Below are 27589 nucleotides of genomic sequence, written 5' to 3'. Positions count from 1 at the left end.
ATTGAGATGTTTTTGAACATTAAATACAATCAAATATATCTCATTATCATTAAAAATAAAAATTTGAAATGATAGATAATAATATGTCATGACAGAATTTTTACAACCCTGTCCGTCAAAATGACAGACAATAAAAATGTGTAACGCAACCTCTGCTCCCCACCCGTCTGTGACAGTCTGCTTTTCTACTATGGGACAGCCTTCCCGATGCGGTTAAGTCAAATTATGCGGCCGTGAAAGAGAAGATGGGATCGGCTTTAGGACAGAAACAGTTAAGGGACAGTTTTAGAGCTAACATATTCGCTCGTTCATGAGTTCCGGGGAAGAGCCTGGAGGTGTATGTGAGCCGGCTGGAGCTGGAACTGGGGTTTTTGCCTCCGAGGTGTGTGCGCATCACTGCGGTTAGTAAACACTGAAACTCATCTATAGAATTAAATAAATGTCAAAGTGGACCCATATTTGTACCACAGGAAATGACACTAATGATCACATGACCTCAGCTGACAAACTGAAGCCAACACCACCAGGTTCAACACAACAACTAAAATAAGACCCACTGAGGACCACATTTGGACTAACGGTACCTTCCCTCTAGTTCTAGTGGTTCCATGTGAACAGCTGGACCAGTCCAACTATGGAACTCTAGGACTACAGCTGAAAATCCAACAGAACAGTTGGATCAGATAGAAATGGATCCAAATGCTAACCCTAACTTTATTACGAATGAATTTGCAGACATCACTGCTACTGATGTCCTCATCTGGATTTTTTTGCTTTCAGTTTTTTTTATTAGTTTTGCCGATACCGATCCCACACCCATACTCTTTACTATGAAATTTTGATTTGAATTTGGAGTCATTATTTGGAGGTTATCATACGATTATTTTACTCGAGCTCACAATTGGGCTGAATGTGGAACCTGAACTAAAACAAGTATGACACCTGTGACTCTTAATAACTTTAGTATAATTTTTGCACTTTCCAAATTCCAAATTAGAACCTTTGGTGGGCCAGTTTTGGCCTGTGGGCCGTTGCTATAGTGTGTCTATACAGTGCAATAAACTGAACTCAGCACCACCAAGTTCAGCAAATCAACTAAAATAAAACCCACTGAGCGTCACATTTGGACTAATGTTACCTTACCTTAGAAATCCATCATCTGGAGTTATACTGGTTCAATTTCAGCGACTGGACAAGTCAAGCTAGCTAACTATAGGACTACAGCTGAAAATCCAGCCGAACAGTTGTATAAGATAAAAATGTATACAAACGCAACCACAGACCAAAGAAAACAGAATTTACGACAGAAATGTCACTAATACAGGAAATAGACTGGATCATTTGAAAGATGACCATATCTGGTTAACTTAGCGCTGGAGTTGATAGATCAGCAGAAATAGAAATAAATGTGTTCCGACGCTTCCATACTCAATATTTGTAACTATTGGCCCCGCCCCCAGAACCCAGAAGTAGGTTCATATTTCATTCGCTTTTTTTTTTATTTATTTTTTTTTTATAACGGGAGTCTATGGAAGTGTGGTAACTCTGTTTTCTCCACCACTCTGGTGTGTTTCACTGGCATCATTGTGACATGGGCACGACGACCAAATCACCAAGTATGATGAGACGAGTGTGAATTAGGGATGTAACGATTACCGGTATAACGATAAACCACAGTAAAATTGCCAACGGTTGGTATTACCGTTTAAATTAAATTGTACAGCTGCTTTTATGTCTCTTTTAATTTATTCTTGTATTTTAGTCTATTATTTTGCTTTTTATTCTTCTGTATGACAGGGTTTTAATTGTACAGCTGTTTTATGTTTTTTAATCTATTGTTGTATTTTTCTTTCATTTTTTGGTTTTTCCCTTGTAAGTCGCTTTGGAAAAAAGCGTCTGCTAAATGCATAAATGTAAATGTAAATTCTAATTATCATGATAACTGTGTTTGACTACTGCACTTTTCCAGAGAAAACACCCATGTAAAGATCTGCTTTCATTTCAAATATTTGAATATAGTTTTAATTTATTACAATTTTAATTTTCTATACCTAATATTTGGAACCAATATTCACTTTTAAATTCTTTGAAAAGGTTCGTTAAGCATCTGTGTGTTATTTATGCAATAAAGTATATACATTTTTCAAATCGGATTTTATATATTTTTTTGTATTTTTGTCCTTTTATGTTTTTATAGTAGGTTAAAGTGAAAAAATAATAGACAGATGATATAGATGAAGTTGTGCTGAAAAAACAGATCCCAAACATGGGTATAGTAAACATTTGTTTCTATAGTATATAAAGGCAAAACCAAAAGGGCTGAAAAACAGACAAAATAGACTCAGACCACTAAGGGTTAATATTTGAATGTTTCTGCAACAGAAAGTGCATTGTGCCGATTATTTTATTTGTTTTTTTTTTGTTGTTGTTGTTTTTTCCAACTTGGTTAAATTCTTTCAGTGTGTGTATCAGTACTTTTTGAACATTTTGAGCACAGTTTCAATAATACTGTGATAATAATGATAACCGTGATAATTTTGGTCACAATAACCGTGAAATTAAATTTTCATATGGTTCCATCCCTAGTCTGAGTATTATATAAATACTACCTGTCAATAAGCATCTGCTTCATTTTAATTAATAGGAGTGTGTAGGCTGCCGTGTGTGTGTGTGTGTGTGTGTGTGTGTGTTTTCTATTGTCTGTACAGTATTTCACTGCAGTAATAATACAGAATGTGGACAGGTTCTCCTTCAGCACAGATGTTTGTGCTGGAACTGCAGCGCTGACACATTACATAACTGAACACTTCCAGTCTATAAGTTATGAAATTGTTGCTTCGCCTCAAACTCATCTGAAAGTAAACTACATAAGCTACAAAACATACACTACCATATTATATAAGTGTGTATTATACAACACAATGGCTGCATTCATACAAACAGATGACAGCTTCATAATTGAGAATTTTTTTATACTTTTTTTTTTTTTAACCATCAACCAGAAAACTCCAGTGACAGTTTGAATGAAAAATGCATTTTGCCAAATGACTCCAGTTAATTAACCCTTTCATGCATGAATTATGAGAACCTTAATCAAGATTTTTTTCCTGAGTGTTTTTATTCTTCTTTGGGTATGAAAAAAGCAATGTGATGGTTTTTTGTTTTTTTTGTGGGTTTTTTTAACCTATTTTTCATAGGGTTACAAAATGCTGGACACCATGCATTTACTGACATACTGTGTGAAAACTATGAAATACATTTTTTTAATGCTGTTAATCTGTTCTCACATTTTAACATTCTATAACTTCCTGAGATCCAGCAACGCATTTTTGTCCTCTGTAGGGGACAAGAGTTTTACAGCTTTATTTTAAAAAAAAAATGCTGTCCACTGCAAAGGACATTCCATAATTTTTTTAAAAAACAATCTATCTGAAAAACCTGTTACATCATGCTGTTTCCAATCAAGACAATTATTAAATGTAAAAAAGCCAAAACTTTTTCCTTTCTGGGGTCTCTAGTTATTACTCAGATATGCCAAAAAAAAAAAAAAAGTTGTTTAAAAAAACCCTGGTAATTACAGTCTAATAACAATTAGCAATTGATTTACTCTCAAATATGTTACTGCAGATCAGGTTTATCAAGAACAGTAATGGTATGAACGTCAGTGTATGGGATGGTGCATAAGCGTCCACTGTGTTGGTTGATATGTAAATAAAACAACAAACTCCATGAATATACAAGAGAACAGCTGGAGAACAGCTGTCCACTGTAGTGACCACTGTGCATGAAAGGGTTAAGCCACAACTTCATGTGCATGGTCGCCCATTCATTTATTGGTGAAAAACTGCCTGATGATGACACATTAAAGATTTGGGGTCAAATTCAGGAGGCCTACGTGGTGATAAAATATGGAAAAAAACAACTTCAGTCCTTCAGAAAATGCTATCTTTAACCTTCAGGGATCTGGGTGAGCATATTATGCACACTTTATACTATAAAAGTTATACAAGTTCAAGATATTTTTCACATTTGTATTAGATTACAATTCAAATGTTGTTCATTTTTACATGATTTTTAATATTCTGACCCAGCCACTAAAATCAGCCCATTGTAAACAATAGAAAATGACCACATTACAGACACGACATTAAATACAGTGAAAAGTTCACATTATAGCATTTAACATTTGATATTTGACATAATAACAGGATGAAGAAACAATACAATTTTTACATGGACAGACGGACGGACGGACGGACGGACGGACAGATGGACAGACAGACAGACAGACAGACAGACAGACAGACAGACAGACAGATAGATAGATAGATAGATAGATAGATAGATAGATAGATAGATAGATAGATAGATAGATAGATAGATATGGCGTGTTTGCATTACAAACATGTCATATAAATAGTTCAAAAACATGACAGTTATTGAATATTTGATATTTTTGTTTATGGCTCAAGATGATGAAATACAAAAAAAAAAGTGAAAACCAAACTGCGTGACAAATATTTGGACATTAGTTGGGTGTCCTCTGGTGGTCAGAAGGACACCAGAGGGTTAAGGATGAGAAGGTTTATATGTGTGCCACAGCTACAGTAAGGACTAGTTGTCTAATTTTTAACAGACTCAACGATTGTGTGTGAGTGGCAGGTTACAGATAAAGACCTCTGACATCAGATCCAGGGGATAATGTCAGTGACTGTGTGTCAAATCCTCATTATGCTGTGCAGTAGGTTTAGTATTCCATCTGTAAATGTATCTTGACCTGCGTTGCTGCTGTTACCCTGGAAACAGAAGCACAGACCACTCTGAATATTTGACCTCAAAACTGTTCTATGCTTTACGACGGCGTATTAGGGCCACATAAGAGAATAAAAACACTTATCACTACGAGAATGAAGATGTAAAATATCGAAATATAACCTGCAATTTTATGAGAGTAAAGTCAAATACAAAAAGAGTATAATTTTACGAGAATGAAGTCGTAATATTCTCAGAATAATGTCTTCATATTTTGAGAATAAAGCCATAATATTACAAGAATAAAGTTGTAATATTAAGAGACTAACATTGTAATTAAAAAAAAAAACAACATAATTTACGAGAATAAAGTTGTAGCCACTTGTCACATAATGTAGACCTTGGAACATTTTGTGAGGTTCTTCTTTGGGGTTTACGCACAAAAGCCAAATACTGAGCCTATTAGCCCCGCCCACCACCAACACATTAGCATTCGTCCAAAGGCCTTTGACGTGAGTTTGCACATGTTTGAGTTTGTTTCGTCGTAAGAACCAAACAAATGTGGAGCAGATGACCTTTTTTGTGGAGGAGTAACAGAGTGGAAACATTCGACTGCAGAACCATCAGTGGTTACACCTGAGAGTTAGAAGAATATTATGACTTTAATGTCATACAAGTATGACTTTATTTTCTTTAAATTATTAGGTTTTTTTTTTAACTACAACTTTATTCTCATAATATTATGACTTTATGCTTGAAATATTACAACTTTATTCTCATAGTGACTCAAGTGTTTTTATTTTTCCTATGTGGCCCTGATACGCCGTCGTAAAGTCACCTTATAGTCACTTCAGGTTTTATAGAAGCGCTCGTACAGTCACCCCTGTACGGACTTCCTTAATGGATTTATAAGAGTCATGAGAACTCAGCACCGCCTCACAAAGCATCTCTACAAATATGATCTGGAGCAGAGAACATGAAATATTTAAAGTCAGGAGTCACAGTCAGACGGACCAAGACTCTCAGAGGAAAGAAAAATCATTTATTCTGTCAATTTTCAGACATTTCCTGTCACAGTCCCATTTGTCTGAATGAATCAGAACATGAATGGATTCTATTCTCCTCTGTGATACCCACAGCTTAGCCCTCGACAGTCTGGTAACTTTCTTTTACTCATTCTTTTTCTTTTGCGATTGCTTTCTTTTTCCTAAATATCCCCTCTGTAAGAAAATACATTTCATTTTATTTATATATATACATATATATATATATATATATATATATATATATATATATATATATATATATATATATATATATATACAGGGGTTGGACAAAATAATGGAAACACCTTAAAACATCAACAAAATATAATTTAATATGGTGTAGGTCCGCCTTTTGCGGCAATTACAGCCTCAGTTCTCCGAGGTATTGATTCATACAACTTGTGAATTGTTTCCAAAGGAATTTGAAGCCATTCTTCAGTTAGAATACCCTCCAACTCTTTTAGAGACGATGGCGGTGGAAATCGACGTCTTACTTGAATCTCTAAAACTGACCATAAATGCTCAATAATGTTGAGGTCTGGGGACTGTGCCGGCCATACGAGATGCTCAACTTCATTAGAATGTTCCTCATGCCATTCTTGAACAATTCTAGCTGTATGGATTGGGGCATTATCATCTTGAGGTGAAGGTGTTTCCATTATTTTGTCCAACCCCTGTATATATATATATATATATATATATATATGTATATATATATATATATATATATATATATATATATATATATATATATATATGTATATATATATATATATAAAATTATTATTATTATTATTATTGGTGACAAATAGTGATGCCACCTTTATATGGAAAGTTGTTGTTTTTGATTTTGTATGTCAGAGGGAGTGTAAGAGAATAAACAGTCTTACAGATGGACTGTTACACTGGTTGAAGTTGTAGACCTTTGTGTTCATATCCTCTAAATGAAAGCACTGGGAGGACAGAAAAGGTCCAAGCACTGAAGAAACAGCACAAGCTGTTGTTCAGTCGTTGGGTAGGTGACATTCTCCTCATGTCTTCAAAGTTGATCTCCTTCCAGTTCTGTCCACGTCTGAACTAATGTAGAGGTGTGAGGAGTGACCATACACATTAGTATGAACTAAAACTACAGGATCTGTCTGTGTGTGTGTGTGTGTGTGTGTGTGTGTGTGTGTGTGTGTGCGTGTGTGTGTGTGTGTGTGTGTGTGCGTGCGTGCGTGCGTGTGTGTGTGTACATATGTATGTATTGTTATGGGCACAGATTACCCCACAGTTATTCCCTCCACCAGGAGGTATTGTGACTGTCACTGTGACTGTCACTTTGCTTTGTGTGTTTGCATGTGTGCGTGTGTGCATGCGTTTGTTTGTTTGTTTGTTTGTTTGTTTGTTTGTTTGTTTGTTTGTTTTAGCGAGATAACTCAAAAAGTTCTGGATGGATTTTCATGAAATTTTCAGGAAATGTTGATACTGGCACAAGGAAAAAATGATTACATTTTGGTGGTGATCGGGGGGGCACTGATCTGCCTTGGCGGAGGTCTGCGCTCTCTGAGTGCTTTTCTAGTTGTTCTTGTTTTTGTTTTTTTTCTGGGTTCGAGTTTGCCCACAGGTCACTGAGGGTCAGCAGGTTCTGCTGTGGTTTCTTCACCTGCTGTGTTCAGGTCAGCTGTAGGAGCTGGAGCTCAGCAGCTCAGTGGGCGGTGGACTGTCCACACAACAACAGTCCTGTGGTTGTCTGACACTAGCCTGGAGCTGGACACCTTCCATCTGTTTGTTCTCCCCCCATCCTGAGTGACACCCCTTTCCACACTTTTATTTAAGGCCCAACTTTTCAGTCTGTCTATTGTTGTTATAGACTTAGTGACTGACAATGTCCTTTTAGAACCCCTTTAAAAGGACCTACTTTGGTTTTTACCCCTTTTCCTTGGTTTTTTGTGTGTACGTGTGTGTGTGTGTGTGTGTGTGTGTGTGTGTGTGTGTGTGTGTGTGTATGTGTGTGTTTTAAACTCTACAACCAACAACAACTTACTACTGCACCTTCTGTTGTGTCATTTTAATTTTCTCTTTTTGGATTCTGTATTTTTTTTGTCCTGTATTTCTGTCTTTTTATTATTTAAGCACTTTGTGTTTTCCTTTGGATGTTCAGCTTATTTATGTATATGCACAACTGTCTTTGTATATGAAATGTGCTCTATACCATCCAAAGAATTTACTTATATCTATTAAGACAAATATATTGTGCACTGTTGAAGTAGTGACGTCATTTTCATTTACTGGAGTTTTAGAAAGGGTCACACATATAATTGAGAGTGCTTTAAAGAGCACGGGGAAGGCTTATGTAAATAAAAGATCCTTCCTCGACTTTACCAGATATCAATAATGTGAGTCACAAAATGTGTTCCTTACTAGCATGCACAAATTCTTCAGACTGTACTGAATCGTCGGACCTTGGTGAAACATTAACTTCAGTCCATGACCTCGTCTGTGACCATATACCAGTTCTGTAAAAACCCTGTCAACCTCCAGATATGACTTTGTAATTCTATCACAAATGTAATGTTTCCAAATCTACAAACCTCATCCTCAGCAGATACAGTTAAAGGGATGACTAAAGCGATGACATTTACAGCTGTGTACAGTCGGACACCTTTAGCGTCAACGTTTCCCTGCAGTACCTCACCCTGTACAGGATCAAATCACTGTTATTGGGGAACGTTCTCTGTGGACAGCAGGGTGGTGGTGGTGGGGGGGGGGGGTTTCCGCTGACTCAGCCTCTCCTACAGATTAGTCAGGAGCACCATGTCACCTGAGCACAGACTTAAGGACAAGCATGAGGGAGTGGAAAGATCAGGAAGTGTTCAGATGTAATCAGCTGAAAGCACACTTCCACCTCTAACTAAATCCAATCCAACTTTATTTATAAAGCACTCTAAAACAACCACAGTGGACCAAAGTGCTGTACAGAAGAATAAACGCACAATACAAATGTCCGTCTGTACACCTTTAGACACACATCCAAACACTCAGATACTTTTCAATCCTCTACTGTCATGAAGAAGTGAAACATGGTACCCTGAAATGTGAGATAAATTATTTGGATAGTTTAATAAGCAAATAATGGTCTTAAGAATTTTATTTTCTATCTATCCATCTCTTTGTTTTGATTATATATATATTGCGGATGTAACCATATGAAAATTTCATATCACGGTTATCATTATTATCACGGTATTGTTGAAATTGTGCTCAAAACGTTCAGAAAGTACTAATACACACACTGAAATAATTTAACCAAGTTGTATTTAAAAAATAAAATAAAATAAAATAAAATAATAGGCACAATGTACCTTCTGTTGCAGAAACATTCAAATATTAACCCTTAGTGGTCTGAGTCTATTTTGTCTGTTTTTCAGTCCTTTTGATTTGGCCTTTATATACTATATAAACAAATGTTTACTATACCCATGTTTGGGATCTGTTTTTTCAGCACAACTTCATCTATATCATCTGTCTATTATTTTTTCACTTTAACCTACTATAAAAACACAAAAGGACAGAAAACACAAAAAAATATATCAAATCTGATTTGAAAAATGTATATAATTTATTGCATAAATAACACACAGATGCTTAACGAACCTTTTCAAAGACTTTAAAAGTGAATATTGGTTCAAAATATTAGGTATAGAAAATTAAAATTGTAATAAATTAAAACTATACTCAAATATTTGACATAAAAGCAGATCTTTACATTGGCGTTTTCTCCAGAAAAGTGAGGTAATCAAACACAGTTATCATGAGAATTAGAATTTAAACAGTAATACTAACTGTCTGCAATTTTACTGTGGTTTGTCATTATACCGGTAATTGTTACATCTTTAATATATATATAATTTTTTTTTTCTTTTCATTTTCTTTGTTTATTTTGAGCATTTACAGAATACATGCAAATTCAAAATTCCAAAATCATTCATCTACGTTTGAAAAGCAGTGGGAAGAAGAAAAACTTATTCAGTCCCACCCCCATTCTCATCATCAGATAACTTAATGCAATAACATTTTAAATACTCACTCCTGTCCTTAGACTTCGAGCCAGAACAATCAACAAAATATCTTTTATTTTCAAAGGGAAGTGGACACACACTAACTCCGTACACAGCTGACTGCTGCAGTTTGTCATACTTATGTATTTTTGGTCATGGAACAGACTAGCACAAACAGCATGTTGATTGGACCAATATTTTGGCAGATATATTTAATTTTGAATGCAATAGCCTTCTAATCACGTTGCTATGCCCAGAATCACATGATGGCTTTGGCGGTGACTGCTGGACTAATGCGGTACAGCAGGAGTGAACACAACAAATATCCGTGCTGGGGGACCAGGATGTTGCCCCTCAGGGTCAGGATGTGGATTTTAAAAACACCCCCCCTTTTTGCATCCCACCCTCACTACTGACAATGATGAAGTCGAGAATCTACAGAAAAATGACAAAACAGCGGATGTGACTGTTTGGTTTGAGGACGACTGTTTTTTAAGCCTCAGGTTTGGCATGTTGGCCGTCGTCGTTTTGTTTCATCTAAGATGTAAGAGAAAGATAAAACTCTCCAAACTAACACTAACTTACTGAAAATACAGACCACATTAAATATAGGGCTGTGAATTGGCAAGAATCTGGCGATACGATACAAATCATAATACTAGGATCAAAATATGATATATCACGATATATCATGATTCTGTTAAAAAGGCAATTTTTTGTTTGTGTCTTTCTTTTTAAATGATTATTTCCTTGAAGAATTGAATTACAGCAGAAATCTGCACAAATACTAAACACATTTTTATTTGATCACAACAGGATCTAATTCTATATTACAAATGTTCCAGTGTTCAAACTGAAATTGTGTTTTCCAGACATTCCAGTTTCAGATCCTGTTCAAATGTTCAAATTCTATTAGTTCACAACTAACATCAGAACAGGATTTTTGTACAATCCCAACAAAGGAATGAACATTATTTAATAAAATGAAATATAAATATTGCGATATATTGCAGAACCAATATTTTCTTACACCTCTAGTTAAATAACACTGTCATGATAAACTAATTTTACATGATATATGATAATACAAACATCTGTGTTTGACAGCATTACAGGGACACTCATGTCATGGATAAAAACACTGATTAGCTCTGGCTGAAATAATGACCAGGGTACCTGACATAGCCAAGAGGTTTTTTTTGTTGTTTTTTTTTATTAGTGGTAGCTAACAAGACAATGTGGACAGAAAAACAACAACACATAAACAAAGGGAAAATCAAACAAACAAACCAAAAACAACAACAACAGAGTATTGACAAAAAACGACAACATCATATTACAATGAAAAAGATCATAAACGTAAAGATGTAAACGTAAGGCTGTGTATCACCTGATTTGTATTTGATGATTTGTAATGTGGATTACATTTTTATTGTTTTTACTTTACTTTATTATTTCAGTTATATTGTATTTTTAATTTTTTTTTTTTTTGTGTGTGTATTGTTCATTTCAGGGGAGGTATTCATATAAGCCTTCTTTTTGGCTTCTAACCTCTCCTGCACAATTTTGTTACTTGTTTGAATGTTGCTGTTTTTTCTATTGCTGTTTTTATTTTGTGCAAATAAATTACATTACATTACAAAGAGCAACTAAACAATATAGCTTGGTTAGGGGCGATAGGGAAAAGGGGAAGAAGGGGGTGTGAATGAAAGAGAGAAAGAGAGAGGGGGGAGTGAGGGGGGAAAAGAATAACTGTAATAATACAAAAATATATAATAATAATAATAATAATAATAATAATACCAGCAGTCTAATTTGCTAGTCTTATTGTGGCGGTGGTAGCGGTGGAGGCAGACACAATACAGCAATGAGTTAAATAATGTAATATTTGTAATAATGTATTTATATCAGTTCCTATCAGTTTTGAGTTTATATGAGTCACTTTAAATTAATATGGCTATGGGGGGTGGGGGGTGGGGGGGGCACACAGACATAGTCAAGAGTTGGTACAGTCTAGAAATGCTGTTTGTAATGAAAGGACTAAACTGAAGGCCTACAGCCCTGTGACCGTACAGATGTTTCCGTGTGATGAAGCCAAATGCTCCTTAGCTTTGTCACCAGTTCCATCCAGTCTACGCTGGAACCCGTGACCCAGCTCAGGCAGACTGAGGAGGCTTGGATCGGAGGAGGCAGTGGGCTGTTCTCTCCAGCACAACCTGTGTGGATGGTAACCGCCGCCATGGCAACTCCAGCTCCAACTCACAGTAACTACGCAACAGACACATGAGGGTTCAGTCAAACCTTCTGATGGCCCTGGTTCTGCGTGTGAGACACATGTTGGATTATGTTGAAGAAAACTGTCTCCTGATCACTCTGAAGGATTTTTGTGATTCCGAAGACTGAAACTGAATGAGACTTGGTAGTAATTGTGCACACTGAGGTAGTGGACGCCAAGGTTCTAATAGTTTGGGATTTTTCATTATAGTTTAGTTTTAGTTAGTTTTGACTTTTTTCCTCTAATTCGTTTCAATTCGTTTTTAGAGCAGGTTTGCTTGTTTTTATTAGTTTTCATTTTCTTCTAAATGCTTAGTTTTCGTTTAGTTCTATATTAGTTTTTCATATTTTGTATTTTCTCGCCGTCATATTCAAATAAATCCCAGACAGGACTCTGCTGCTTTAGTCTCCATGTTTCCAGGTAGAGTGGGGACCAGAAGACGACTGGAAACGACATGTGACGAGAAGTGACGGACCGTCAAGTGTCGTATGGTGCCATTAGCTAAAATTGCTCAAGTGAAATGAATCGATTTCATATCAATCCAACACTGACAAAGATTAAAATGAAGGGAATTTTATCCATAATCTTTTATATATTTTAGTTAATTTTGTAAGCACACAATAAGTTTCAATTATTTATCTTTTTTTTCTTTTAATTATAGTTTTGATTTATTTCAGTTAATGAAATTTTTTTTCAATTCTACTTCTCGTCATTTCGATAATAACTTTGGTGGACGCACACGGCCAATAATGAATGTAGACAGAACAGCCACCTGAAACAAATGGTGTCCTCTGAACATTTCACTATGTAGCATCCACTCACACAGAAGAAGCCCACACCAGCAACAGACAACCATCAGCTGCACTGGGACCAGCAGCACCAGCCTGTGGTCGTACAGCTCAGACACAGCAGCATCTGCACGATGCTCCGCCAAACCAACACAACGAATGACAAAAACGAGTCAGGTATAGATGATGGCAGGGCTGTCAAACTCATTTTCTTCGGGGGGCCACATTCAGCCCAATTTAATCTGCAGTGGGCCGGACCAGTAAAATAATAGCATGATAGCCAATAAATAATGACAACTGCAAATTGTTTTAGTGCAAAAAACAATATTCCATTATGCCAATATTTACATTTAAAGCTATCCAGACAAAAAGGATGCGAATAACCTGAAAAAAATGGAGTTTGTTAAGAAATATAAGTACAGTTTTATCAATATTATATTACTTATCATTTATACAGATACATTACAGATCAGATCTACAAAGGCACAAAACATTCAGTAACAGGCAGAATATAGTTAAAATTGCACTTAAATTTCTTCAGACATTTCAGGTTGTTCGTATTTGTTCAAGTTATTCACATTTTAAAGGACAGTTTGTTAATGTAAACATTTTCACAATTTAATGTTTTTGCACTAAATCAAACAGAAAAATTGGTGTTGTCATTATTTATAGGTTATTATGATGTTATTTTTGAGTTTGATGCCCTAACTTGCACTTCTGCAAATTCATCCCGCGGGCCGGATTGGAACATTTGGCAGGCCAGTTTTGGCCCCCGGGCCACATGTTTGACACCTGTGGACTATGGTCTCACTTGGACCAATAATAAGAAAATGTGCAATAAAAAAAAATAAAACAACCCGTAAAATGAAAAAAAATTAACAAAGTATGTGTCCATAGTTACCATGGAAACACTGTCATCTTCTACAACACTGATTCTCCAGTCAAACCCATGGAGTTGAATCAATGCCAGTGGATGGACACACTGGGTTTATGTTCAGTTCATGACAGATTGGACTGAAAACGTCATTTTTTCTTCAGTTTTCATTGTTTTGATATAATAACCCTCAACTTTAATCTGAGCTTTTATGAACATCTACATGATTAGTGGATTAAATATAGGAAAATATGTTATTTTAACTGAAAAAAAAACATAAAATACAGAGGATAATATTATAATTAATGGTGATAAATCACATAAAAAAGGTTAAAATAGAAAAACTCATTTGAGAACGGACACAGAAGTAGTTCTGGGTGTTTATGGCTTAAACTCATCTGGGCAGTGAACGCCTCACAGAACCAGACAGTCTGGATCCAACACTGGCTCCGACTACAGCCTCAGACCAGATCACATTCCACCTCAGATCAGCTGAAAGCTGAATCTGACACATTTTTATGTTTTTAACATCTAGTTATGATAAATATGTTTCTGAGGTTTTAGTGCTTTGAATGAAAGCCAGGGTGTTGAAACATACGACTGAAGACCTGAAGCAGAGGACTGAGGCTGAACCCCAGTACGGAGGGCAGGTTTACAGTTTTAAGTCCTGACACTGCTGTGAACATGAAAATATACAGATGAGATGAAAAAGACAAGAACCTGTCAAATGGAAACCTGGGATTCAGATCAATACTGAATTTGACATTGATATTTGTCTCTGTGAGAGGACCTCCTGTTCAACCACAACGTTATCAATTCCTATCAATACCCCTTATCTGGCTGTCATTATTTTATTTTATTTTATTTTTTATTGGTTATTTAGTGATTCATTTGTGTTTATTATGATTTCTGTTAATATCATCACGATTATTATCACTGTTGTTAATGATATATAACACAGGTGTCAAACATGCGTCCCACCAAAGGGTCCAGGGTTGGGATGAATTTGTGAAATGCAAAAATGACACTAAGATATGAACAATCCTTTTAGTTCAGGTTCCACATTCAGACCAGTTCAATCTCCAGTGGGCAGGACCAGTCAAATACTATCATAAGAACATAGAAATAATGACAACTCCAAATTTTTCTCTTTGTAAATGTAAATATTTTCATGTATTTACACTAAAACAAAGGATAATTTCACAAAAAAATGTGAATAACCTGAACAAATATGAACAACCTGAAATGTCTTAAGAGAAGTCAGTACAATTGTAACAATATTCCTCCTGTTACTCAATGTTTTGTGTGTTTGTAGATCCACTGTGATCTGGAAGTTCTAATGTACATGTGGAAATGATAAACTGAGGCAGAATAGTGTTCAAATTACACTGATGTTTTCAGTTTGTTCATGTTATTCACATCTTTTGAAAGGACAGTTTGTAGATGTAAACCTTTTCATAATCTAAATTAATTTTTTTGCTCTAAAACAGAGAAAAGTTTGGAGTTGACATTATTTCTATATTATTCTGTTATTATTTTACTGGTCCGGCCCACTGCAGATCAGATTTAGCTGAATGTGGAACTGAACTAACATGAATTTGACATTAAAATGACATTTGACATTTAAAATGAGCTTTTTTTTTGTTAATCATCATTTTTTGTTGTTACCAGTTCCGTTGTTTTTTCTTTCTTTTCTCTCTCTCTCTCTCACACACACACACACATATACTGATGAATATATAATTAGTTTCTGTTTTTGTTTTGTTTTATTTGTTGTCTTGTCTTTCACATGTTTTGTTGTGTACTGCATCACTTAATAAAATGAATGAAGAAACTAGAAAAGCACTGGAGTACCAGAAGAGCACAGACCTCCGCCAAGGCAGCCCCCCCCCCAGATCACCACCAAAAATTGCATCATTTGTTCCTTGTGCCAGTATCAACATTTCCTGAAAACTTCATCCAAATCCATCCCTAACTTTGGACTTATCTTGCACACAGACAGACGAACCCAGATGAACACAGAGCCTCCTTTGCACAGGTAAATAAATCAGTCCTGTTTACTCCATGGTGTCAAAGCTGAGGTATCAGTCGGACCACAGTGAAGTCAAATCCAGTCAGAAAAATCTGAAACACAATGAAGTCAAACTGAACCCACTGACGGCCTCTACGGCTTTATTCTGTTATTCTATTATCCAACTGTGCCTTTAGTGCTGCACAGCCACATTGTGCACTTTTACATGGAGAGTGTGTTTGGTTGAATGTGACAATTCAGCTTCAGTGAAAAGCTGTGAAATTCATGCCACACCGAGGGTGGAAACGCACAAGTGAGCGAAGCAACTTCTGTGAAACGGAGAAACGACGAGGAGCGAAAAGCAGAGCCAGAGCAATTCTGTTCTGTTTGCAACTTTAGACCACTAAAGGCAAAACAGCCACAAGTGTGTGTGTGTGTGTGTGTGTGTGTGTGTGTGTGTGTGTGTGTGTGAGAGAGAGAGAGAGAGAGAGAGCTGACACATAATGAGGTGCTAGAAAAAGCCCACACTCTGCATTGTGCTGAGAAATAAATAATAACTAGAAAAAAATCAGTCAGGGGCCAAAGAGGCAAAAGTCACTTTTCCATCGACCCTCAAACTGCACAAATATAACTTGTGCATAAAAATTTGCCCAATGGAAAAACAACAATTTTGCCAAAATTCTCATTTTTTTGTTGTAGTTTTTGTTCTTGCAAGAGGTGGTTTTTCAGGTGTAGCGAAATGTGTATATTGTTGAAAATTGCAATAGAAAGACCTTTTTGTGCAACTAGAGTCATGTGAACAAAAAAAAAACAAAACATGTCGATCTTGTTACAGCAAGAGAAGAAGAGTTTTAAAACAAATGTACCGCAGTGTGTGAACCCCAGTCATTTCTGAATTTTGTACAGGACAAGGCTGAAACTTTGAGTATCATTATTGTGACATTATTGTGAAAAAAATATTGTGGAATAAATGTACAATCTTCATGCAGTGTCTTGTGTTGAATTTATTGGAAAAATTGTCTAGTTTCAGAATATAACATCTAAAAATGTGTATCACCTGTCCTTGTGTGACGTTTTGCATGATGTTTGCTGAAAAGTGGAGCAAAAATGACCCTTTTTCAGTGACAAATAATTTGCAAACCCATATTAATCCTGTTGCTGCTGTCAAATGTTCACTGAACTTGCTTCGTTCGAACCTTAGAAGCAGAGCTGATGGTCTGTCCTTCTGAATGAGGATGAGTTTCAGGGATTTCAGTTCAAAGTCAATGACGTCAGATCAGACAGTTCCTCAGAAGACGTCCTGGGACAGTTTGGTTTGGATTTTTTGGCTTCTAGGTAAGATTTGGACTTATAATTCTGTATGTACAGTTGATATGATCATAAATCTGTATGTATTATACACTCAAAAAAATGATTCTTGGCTCTAATAAACATCAAGTAATATTTTAAAGTAAAATGTAACTGAAATATACGAAATTTAAAGTTTATTTATCCGAAAAAGTCAAACATAATGTGAATATGCTTAGTATAAAGTGAAGCTAAACAAATAAAGTAAACTTTATTTACTAGATCGCATAAAAAGGCTGAGTGTCACAGTCAAACACAGTTTATGTAAAAGTTTGCATTAACTAAAGCAAATCTGACTGAAGGTATTTAATTTATTCATATTGACTCCATATGGTAGAAAAAACATTGTATTAAATGCAACTCTTTAGATTAAACTTATGTAATAAAATTACATGGAAAATTTACATGTAATTAAAATACATAAAGTCAACATTTTTGGCCTACTTATTTTTTTGAGTGTACACCATTCTCTTTCTTTTTCTGTTGTGAATAAAGCATTACCCAAAAATTAAGTCTATTCTAAAATTAGATCAGCAAAATCATTACTTTTACTAACACTACCCCCATCAGTTTTTAGTTTGTGAAAAAAATACATACCATTGTAAAAAAAAAAAAACAAAAAAAAAAAAAAAAAAAAAACTTGAATTCACTCAGTTTTCAGTATCTAGCCTCCAAAATGTAATCAGTTCTGCCCACCTCCATGGGCTACAGTTAGTTTATAGTATTTAGGCCCATTTACTTTCCTAAAGTGAGATCAAGTTTGTTTTACAACCAAATTTTCATATTGGTTTTTGAAACTGCCACCAATTTGTTAGATTTGGACATGCTCTGCTAATGATGAAGCCAATTTAGTTACTTACAATTTAGTTACTTAGTTACTTAGTTACTTACTTAGTTAGTTAGTAGGTTACTTACTTACTTACTTAGTTAGCTAGTTAGTTAGTTACTTAGTTAGCTAGTTAGTTAGTTACTTTCTTACTTACTTAGTTACTTACTTACTGACTGACTGACTGACTGACTTAGTTAGTTAGTTACTTACTTACTTACTTAGTTACTTGGGTTAGGGTTAGTGTTTGTGATGTGAAAATGGAGTCAGGAGCCAGAAAAGGTTGGAGACCACTGCTATATAATGTAAATTTTTATTAGTAAGTTTTAATTTTTTATCAATTACTAGAAATTCCAGGTGACCCCATTTGAATTCCAGGTGACCCCACATGGGGTCCCGACCCCAGGGTTGAAAATCACTGCCTTAATGTCACTAAAATGCAACTCAAACCTTGAACCTTGTCATAGGGTAGAGGGGTCATGAGCATTCTAGATTCCAAACCACACATATTTGTATTCGTCAACATGCTTCTGAAATGACTTCTACTGACATCTCACAAAAAGTACACAAACCATCGCATTTGTGATGTAATGGAAAAACTGACATTACACCCTTGTGTTTTTTGCACATTTAGTAAATATGGGTAAAGTTTTGTCCATTGGGAAAGTGCCTAAACTGGTCCAAAACCACCCGGAGCATCAGTAACTTTAACCTTTGACCTTTTCTGCGTTCACACTGACACAAATACAGAAGGAGCTGCTGGGAACCACGCCTGGAAAAACAGCACGCATCAGAATATGAAAAAAAAAAAAAAGAGTTTTAGTGGTCTTAAAAGAGCAAAATGTCAGAGGACTGGAAGTCACCACCTGGTTTATATGTGGTTTATAATCCACAGGATGTGGACCATCTGGGGTCACGCTTGGATTATGTTTTAACCCTTTCATGCATGAATTATAAAAAAAAAGTATCCAGATTTTTTAGATTGATTTTAGTAATGAAAATTAGGCAAAACTTGAAATGCACTTAGAGGGGTTTTTTTTGTTTGTTTTTATATTTATTTATTTATTCATGGTCATCAGATATGACCATATTTGGACGTTCAGTGGCTCCGTAGTTACCATGGAAACACTGTCATCTTCTCCAACATTGATTACCCAGTAAAACCCACGGAGTTGGATCAATGACAGCAGATGGACACACTGGGTTTATGTATAATCAATAAAATTAACAAAAATAAATAGAAAGGTATAAAATAATAAATAACTTGAAAAAAATTGATCTAAATGAAGTTTTAAAAAAAAGACTAAAATAAGCAACAAAATGAACAAAAACAGCCAAAGTCATCAATGAAATTAACAGAATATATAATAATTAATCAATAAAATAATAACACGAACAAAATAAGCCGCAAATTTAAAAAAAAAAAAAAGAATAAAATAGGCAACAGAAGAACAAAAACAAACAAAATAACAAGTGATATGAATAAAAATGAACAAAATGAATTTAAAAAAATGAACAAAATAAGGATGTAGATGTTTGTTTATATGTTCACTTAATGATAGATTTAGTTTAAAAAAAAGTCACTTTTTCCTAATTTGTTTCTTTTTTATGTAAAAACCGATGGAGTTGGATCAATGACAGTGGATGGACACACTGGGTTTATGTTCAGTTAATGAGAGATTTTACTCACAAAGTCTCTTTTTCTTCAGTTTTCTCTGTTTCTGATGTAATAACCCTCAACTTTTCTCTGAGCTTTAATGAATATCTACATGAACAGTGAGTTAAATACAGGAAAATACATGATTGTCACTGAAAAAATGCTAAATAAAGAAGATATTACCATAAATGGTGATAAATCACTTAAGAAATGTTAGATATGGAGAAAAATCCATTTGAGAACTGACACTGAAGTAACACTGGGTCTTTATGTGTCCATAAATACGGACGTCATGCATGAAAGGGTTAAATACAAGAAAACACGTGGTTTTCATGGAAAAAACACAAAATACAGAGGATAGTATTATAATAAATGGTGATAAATCATTTAATAAAGGTGAAATCAAGAGGAAAAATGATTAGGTAAGTGTTATAAAAGTAACACTGGGTCTTTATGGGTTAAACTATGTGTCCATAAATGTGAACGTCATGCATGAAAGGGTTAAAAAAAAAAAAAACATGTAGGCACTCGAGCATCATGTTACTATTGTGAAGGGGTAGGAGAACTGAACTGAAGATGAATATCAAAAGCAGTTTATTAAAGTAATGGAAGTGTCATCACAACATGAGGTGATACTGGAGGACTGAATTTCATAAACCAGTGTGTTGAATTAATATATGAAGACAGATATTTAGGGACTGAAGTTAGTAAATGCATGGTTCCTGTTTTTAACTTCATTTCCCATCATGCAGCATGGTACTGTCCAAGGTTCTAATAGTTTTGAATTTTTCATTCTAGTTTAGTTTTATTTAGTTTGGACTTTTTTTTTTCTAATTCAGTTCGTTTTAATTCGTTTTTAGAGCAGGTTTGCTAGTTTTTATTCGTTTTCTTTTTTTTTCTAAATGCTTAGTTTTAGTATTAATTGTAGTTTAGTCGTCTCTTTTCTCTTCTTCTCTGTCGTCGTATTTAAATAAATCCCAGACAGGACTCTGCTGCTTTAGCCCAACTTTAGTCTCCATGTTTCCAGGTAGAGTTCGGACCAGAAGACGACTGAACGACAAGTGACAAGAAGTGGCAGACCGTGAAGTACCGTATGGTGCCGCTAGCTAAAATCGCTAGAGCGAAATAAATCGATTTCCGACGCTGACAAAGACGAAAACAAAGGGAATTTTATCCATAAGTTTTATATGTTTTAGTTAGTTTTGTAAACACACAATACAGTTTCAGTTCGTTATTGTTTTTTTTTTTCTTTTAATTTGAGTTTTTATTTATTTCAGCTAATGAAAATCTTAGTATAATGCACGTTCCGTGTCTGGTGTCCAGTAGGGCGTCCGATCAATGTTGCAGCACAGGAGGGCGTACGGGTGCAATGCCGCTGTTGCACCACGGGAGGGCGCTATCATACAATATCACCACGGGTACAATGCCGCTAGTGTTTTTTCAATCCTAGTTTTCGTCATTTTGTTAGTTTTCGTCAACGATAATAACCTTGGTACTGTCATGGGCATAGCAATGGGACTGTAAGACAATTGGATTCAAAATTACTAAGATCTCCCAAAATACTGGTCCTATTAACTTGTCGTTTTCATTAGTTTGTTCATTGACCAAAAATCCTTAAGTATGACGAACTGCAGCAGTCAGCTGTGTACGGATTTAATGTGATGCCTGAGACACACACACACACACACACACACACACACACACACACATAGAGTCCACTTCCCTTTTATAAGATTCTTATTCTCACTGGATAATTTGATGCCACTTATGTAATCGTCAGTGCTTTGTTGTTTAATTTGACTCATATTCTGCAAGTGTGTGTTCTGTTCTGACAAAGGCAATTTTGGCAAAAATGTTCCTGTGATGAAAACACTTAAAAAAGAAGAACATTTTACAAATCTAGAGGAACTGTTCCAAATAATTATAGTCCAAAAGCACTTTCTCAACATTCGAGTATGCATGAGCATGTAAAAATGTTAAATATAATAAACACTTACGTTTTTTGTGTTTTAGTCGATAATATTATCAGAATAAAATAGAATTTATTGTGATATAATGTTATATTGTAAAAAAACAAAAAAAAACATGATTATGTTTTCATCACCAACCTCTAATTCTGACCATAAATCATTATCATGACAAATATGTTAGTGCTTTTACAACTATAACTCAGGACAAAAGATGACCCTTTTAAATATTTATGAAATAATAATTTGACATTTATCTTGATAATTATCAATATGATAGTGGTTTTTTATGGTGTATATTTCAAATGACCTGTGTCACTCGGGGTTATGCTCGATTTTTCAGCAAAAACAGGAAGAACAATTAGTGAGAAATGGTTTTATGTGGAGTTAATTACAATTATATACAACTGTATTATTATTATTATTATTATTATTATTATTATTATTGTGATATAAAAATACATTTGTCTTTTTGGTTTTGTGAGCTAAAACACTCATGACATCTTTTAATGTTAACGTGAAATGTTTACTTCATTTTATTTGTACATATTTTAGTGTAAACCAAACATTTTGTCATTATATCTGTTCTGAAGATAATTGTTCTCTAGATATATGAAATATCCTGCTCATGCTCTGACCATAACGAAGAGTTAAAAACACAAATAACCACTTGGTTTTGCATCTTTCTCCCAGGATTCAAACAGTAACTGCAGACAAATAATTCATATTTATTTGATGTCAGTCTGGACTGATCATCCTGTGGATAAATACGACAGCATCTGTCCCCCCCCCCACCCCCCCACGCCCCCAAACACACACACACACAAACACACCTTCCCTCAATCCCTTCAAAGTGATTTTTCTCAAAAAGCAAATTCTGCTTCTACGTGTACATCTGAACCCTTAAACACCCAAACAGCCCATGGTGACCAAAACCATCTACTGATGTAAACTGTTTAACAACTTCTGAAAAACTGAACCTAGTGATACATGTCAATAATTGGTGTCATAATACAGTTCTTCATCTTTTCATGGTCATCAGATATGACCATATTTGGACGTTCAGAGGCTCCGTAGTTACCATGGAAACACCGTCATCTTCTATAACATTGATTCTCCAGTCAAACCCATGGAGTTGGATCAGTGACAGTGGATGGACACACTGGGTTTATGATCAATAATAAGTAAGATTAACCAAAATGAGTTGAAAAAAATTACAAAATAATAAATAATGTGGAAAAAAATACACAAAAAGTTAACTAAAATGAAGTAAAAAGAAAAGAATAAATTAAGTAACAAAATGAAAAAAAGAAGCCAGATTAGCCACTCAAATGAACAAAAATGAAACATACATCAACAAAATAATAACATGAAGAAAACGAACCACAAACAATGAAAAATATGCAATAAAAACAAATACAATAATCTGTAAAATGAATAAAAATGAACAAAATAATCCGTGTGTCCATAGCTACCATGGAAACACTGTCATCTTCTTGGAGTAATGACAGCGGATGGATACACTGGGTTTATCTATCTATCTATCTATCTATCTATCTATCTATCTATCTATCTATCTATCTATCTATCTATCTATCTATCTATCTATCTATCTATATCATTGGATTAAATATAGGAAAATACATGATTTACATCGAAAAATGCCAAATACAGACAATATTATCACCATAAATGAAGATAAATCACTTAAAAATGGTTCAATATGGATAAAAATTCCTTTGGGAAGCGCCACAGAATTCCCACTGGGTGTGTGTGGGTTCAGGTGCACAGACAGAGGGACTGCCAGTGGTCCGGCCTCCTCTAGTCCAAGTGGATCCTGATCTGGTATGTGACCCCTGCCCCAGAGGGGGGGTGGGGGTGGGGGGGCAGCATCAGCGTTAGAACCTTCAACCTCACCTCATTTCCATGTATCCATTAAAAAAAGACAGAAAAGCAATCACCTCATTCTATGCATATGCAAATAGTGTCATTATGCAAATAGTGTCATCAGGTCCGTCCGCCTGGAGGTGAAGCAGACAGCAGCTTCAGGTGGAGGGGCGGAGCCTGGAACAAGGGCTTTCTAGAAGGACGCCTGCACCTTCAGGACTGTGTACGTTCATATTAAAAAGATAAAGGTGTGGGAGGAGCCCAGAACATCCACCTGCCGGTCACCCAGGCGTCAGTAGGCCTTTAGTTTCAGATGGTGGGTTTGGATGGTGATGCCTCTGTACGGTCACCGTTTACATGAGACACTGTTAACCCATGAAAGCCCAGGGCTGCATCTGTGGCAAGTCCCACATCACATTTCCTCTCTGTTCTACCTTCTTGTCAGTGATTTAGCACTATTTATCATAATATTATCTTCTCCATTTTGATTTTTTTCAGTGAAAATCAGGTCTTTTCCTGTATTTATTTGACTGATCATGTACTTTAATCATCAGGCTGAGATTACATTTGAAGGTTATTACAACAAAAACAGAGAAAAGTGAAGAAACAGTGTCTTTTTCAGTCCAATCTGTCACTAACTGAACATAACCCCAGTGTGTCCATCCACTGTCACTGATCCAACTCCATGGGTTTGACTGGAGAATCAATGCTGTAGAAGATGACGGTGTTTCCATGGTAACTATGGACACACTGATTATTTTGTTCATTTTTATTCATTTTTACAGGTTATTGTATTTGTTCTTATTGCACATTTTATTTTTTGTGGTTTGTTTTCTTCATGTTACTTATTATTTTGTTGATTTATGTTTCATTTTTCTTCATTTTAGTGGCTATTCTGGCTTTTTTTTTGTTTTGTTTTTTCATTAAGTTGCTTAATTTCTTCTTCTTCTTCTTCTTCTTCTTCTTTTTTCTTCATTTTAGTTAACTTTTATTGTATTTTTTCCACATTATTTATCATTTTGTATTTTTTTAAACTCATTTCTGTTCATTTTACTTATTATTGACACATAACCCCAGTGTGTCCATCCACTGTCATTGATCCAACTCCATGGGTTTGACTGGAGAATTAATGCTGTAGAAGATGATGGTGTTTATACGTTCACTACGGAGCCTCTGAACATCCAAATATGGTCATATCTGATGACCATGAAAAGATGAAGAACTGTATTTTACACCAATGACTGACGTGTATTGATAGGATTCATGGCTCTAAGGTTATTAAATATTTTAGATCAGTAGATGCTTTTGGTCTGTGGTGTATGTTTGGGTCTTTAAGGGTTAAATACAGGCGTCATTTACAGTATTTACAGTATATATATATATTTTATGAAATCCCTGTCGTGAACTTTTCTGGCAGCTGATTCCCCCTCACAGACATGCAGAGGGTCTTACCTGGTGAAGATGTCCCCTCCAACAAACAGCAGAGCCACAGTCCACAGCACCAAAGTTGGAGTCTCCATTCCAAAGGCTCTGGATGATCAGGAATTATTCAAAATAAAAGAAAAAGAAGGAGAAAAGTTTCCCAGGGTAGAAATGAGAACGCCGAGGAGTTTGTTGAAGTGTGATGGTCGTGTTTTTTTTTTCTTTTTTTTTTTTTTTCAGTGCGCTCTCCTCGTGATCCGACGGTGCGCAGACAAAAGTAAAGTGCGCTGGTGCTGATGCTGCTGAAGATGAGGATGAGGATGAAGATGAGGATGACCCATGGTCAGACCTCCACCAGATTCCGACAGAAGGCGCACACACACTTAAACACACACACACATACACACACACGCACACACACTTACACACACTCACACACACAGGAGCAAAACGGGCAAGGAAGGGAAAATAAAGTCCCGGTCCGACCGTAACACAAGACACGAAAACAAGCGACGATGCCGAAGCCGGAGCTGAAACTGAAGCTGAAGCCTGTCCTCCAGCGACGGAGAGAGAGAGGGAGGGAGAGAGAGAGAGAGAGAGAGAGAGAGAGAGAGAGAGAGAGAGAGAGAGTCACTAATCTGTCGATCCCTCCTTGCATGGCCTCTAAACGTCAGATTGAATCCGCGGGGGTGGGAGGGGGGGGGTATCTGCGTGTGTGTGTGTGTGTGTGTGTGTGTGTATTGGACAGGGATGTGTGTATGGGGGGGGGGGTATGTCACTAAAATAGTTCTTCCTGTGCATCTGTTATGTAATATTGGACACATTTGACTCATCTCCATTGGATTATTATTATTATTATTATTATTATTATTATTATTATTATTATTATTATTATTAATAGAGGCAGAACTACCATAGTCTGAGTACAGATGATGATTTGTGTTGTTTTCCTTTCGGACTAAACTTCAGACAGCTGGTTCTGTACAGTAAAGGTCTGAAGGAGAACAAAGGAGAAAAAAAATGTATAAAAGCATCTGAAACCTGAACAAGTGACACCAGGAAACAAACCTGAGGTGAAGTGAGCAGCGGCTTGGATATTCAAGAGCCATCCCCTTAGGGGCTACCAATAAATTACTTCTCTAAACGTTTTTCTTCAATAGATTCTCAGTCATGTGACCCAGTGACTCCAAACCAGCCTCAAATTATTCTAATAAACAGAACCTCTAGGAAACACCACTTAACCATTTCATGCATGGATTATGAAAACCTTAGTCAAAATATTTCTCCTGACTGTTTTAATTCCTCTTTATGCATGAAAAAAAAACATGCAATTGAATTTTATTTAATGAACTTCTTTTTCATGGAGTTACAAAAATGTCCACTCAGCTGGACACTGTGTGCTTAATTTTTGAAGCAAAGAAACATGCATTTAAAAGGAAATATCCGAAAATGATAAACTGTGTGAAAACTATGAAATAAAAACACTTTTAATGCAGCTAATCTGATGTTTTCTCACATTTTAACATACTCTAATGCTAGTTATTACTCACTTCATGGAGATAATATGCAAAAAATAAACTTTGATTACAAAAACTGTTAATTACAATACAATAACAATTAGCTGCTGATTTCCACTCACACATGTTGGTGCAGATGAGGTTTATGAAGAGCAGTTACAGTACTGGTGTGAGCTGCAGTGTATGAGCTGGTGCCTGAGCGTCCACTGTCAGCCGATAAAACCAGTGGTTCCAGGTACAACAAGCCCCGCCCCTCGCACATTTTCTATCTTATTTTGGCATCGATCCAGCTGATGTCATCATGTTTGTGTGCGCTGATGCCAGCATATCAGTTGCCTCTATATGTGTTCCAGGTTTGTCGTAAAGTGAAACATAATTGATGCTATTGTAGACATTTGAAATTTTGCCCATTATAAATAAGTAAATGGGAGGGAAAAAAAGATTTGAAAAATTCATAAAAAATTTGAACTTTGACCTACTTTTCCCAAAATATAACCACATCTATTCTGGGTCACTGGCAATTTATAAACCCAATTTGGTATGAATTAAACCAATAGTTTTGCTGCTACAGTGTTAACAAACAGAAAAACAAACTAAAAACAACAACCCTTCCCTCCCCTTCAGAGGGCGGGGTAGGATTCAAAGGATTCAAAGGAGTTTTATTTGTCATTCCATCACAAAGAAGGGACCGAAACTGGTTTCTGAGGACCTGTATTTGCCACATCAATAAAATAAATAACTAATAAATAAATGAATACATTAAAACCGACTAAAACTAAGGCTAATTTAAAATAAGTAAAATATGTGTCTAAAATTAAACTTTAAAATACCTACATAAAAATAATAGCACATATTTACCACCTAACCTAGCCTATACACAGTAGACACTGAGTACAGTGCAAACAGCAGATAATAACAACAGGAGTAATAAGAAAACCCATGAACGTACACTAGAACAGCTGGAGAACAGCTGTCCACTGTAGTGAACACTGTGCATGAAAGGGTTAACATTTCTCTCCAGTCTATATTAATATTTTTTATGAATATTATTCATATTTTTAGGACAAAATGTCTGTTAAGCTATTGAAGAAAAACAAACGTTTATTGTAAAAAAAAAAGAAAAAAAAAAAAAAAGAATAATATTCATAAAAAAAATATTAATATAGACTGGAGAGAAATA

General features: G+C 35.5%; 1 protein-coding gene across 2 annotated transcripts in view; it reads right to left on the bottom strand.

The window, feature by feature from the left end:
• Positions 1 to 25421, bottom strand: part of gabrd (gamma-aminobutyric acid type A receptor subunit delta) — an 83751-nt gene extending 58330 nt beyond the window's left edge. For both annotated transcript variants that reach the window (XM_030137746.1, XM_030137747.1), the window contains exon 1: positions 24923 to 25421. In XM_030137746.1, the coding sequence (XP_029993606.1) occupies positions 24923 to 24990 (68 nt within the window). In that variant the 5' untranslated portion in view covers positions 24991 to 25421. The remainder of the gene's footprint in view (positions 1 to 24922) is intronic.
• Between the last annotated feature and the right edge of the window lie 2168 nt (positions 25422 to 27589).

This window comes from Sphaeramia orbicularis, chromosome 7 (genome assembly GCF_902148855.1).
Source record: "Sphaeramia orbicularis chromosome 7, fSphaOr1.1, whole genome shotgun sequence".
NCBI lineage: Eukaryota > Metazoa > Chordata > Actinopteri > Kurtiformes > Apogonidae > Sphaeramia > Sphaeramia orbicularis.
Note: the sequence above shows the minus strand (reverse complement) of the source record. Positions and strands in the feature narration are given on the sequence as shown.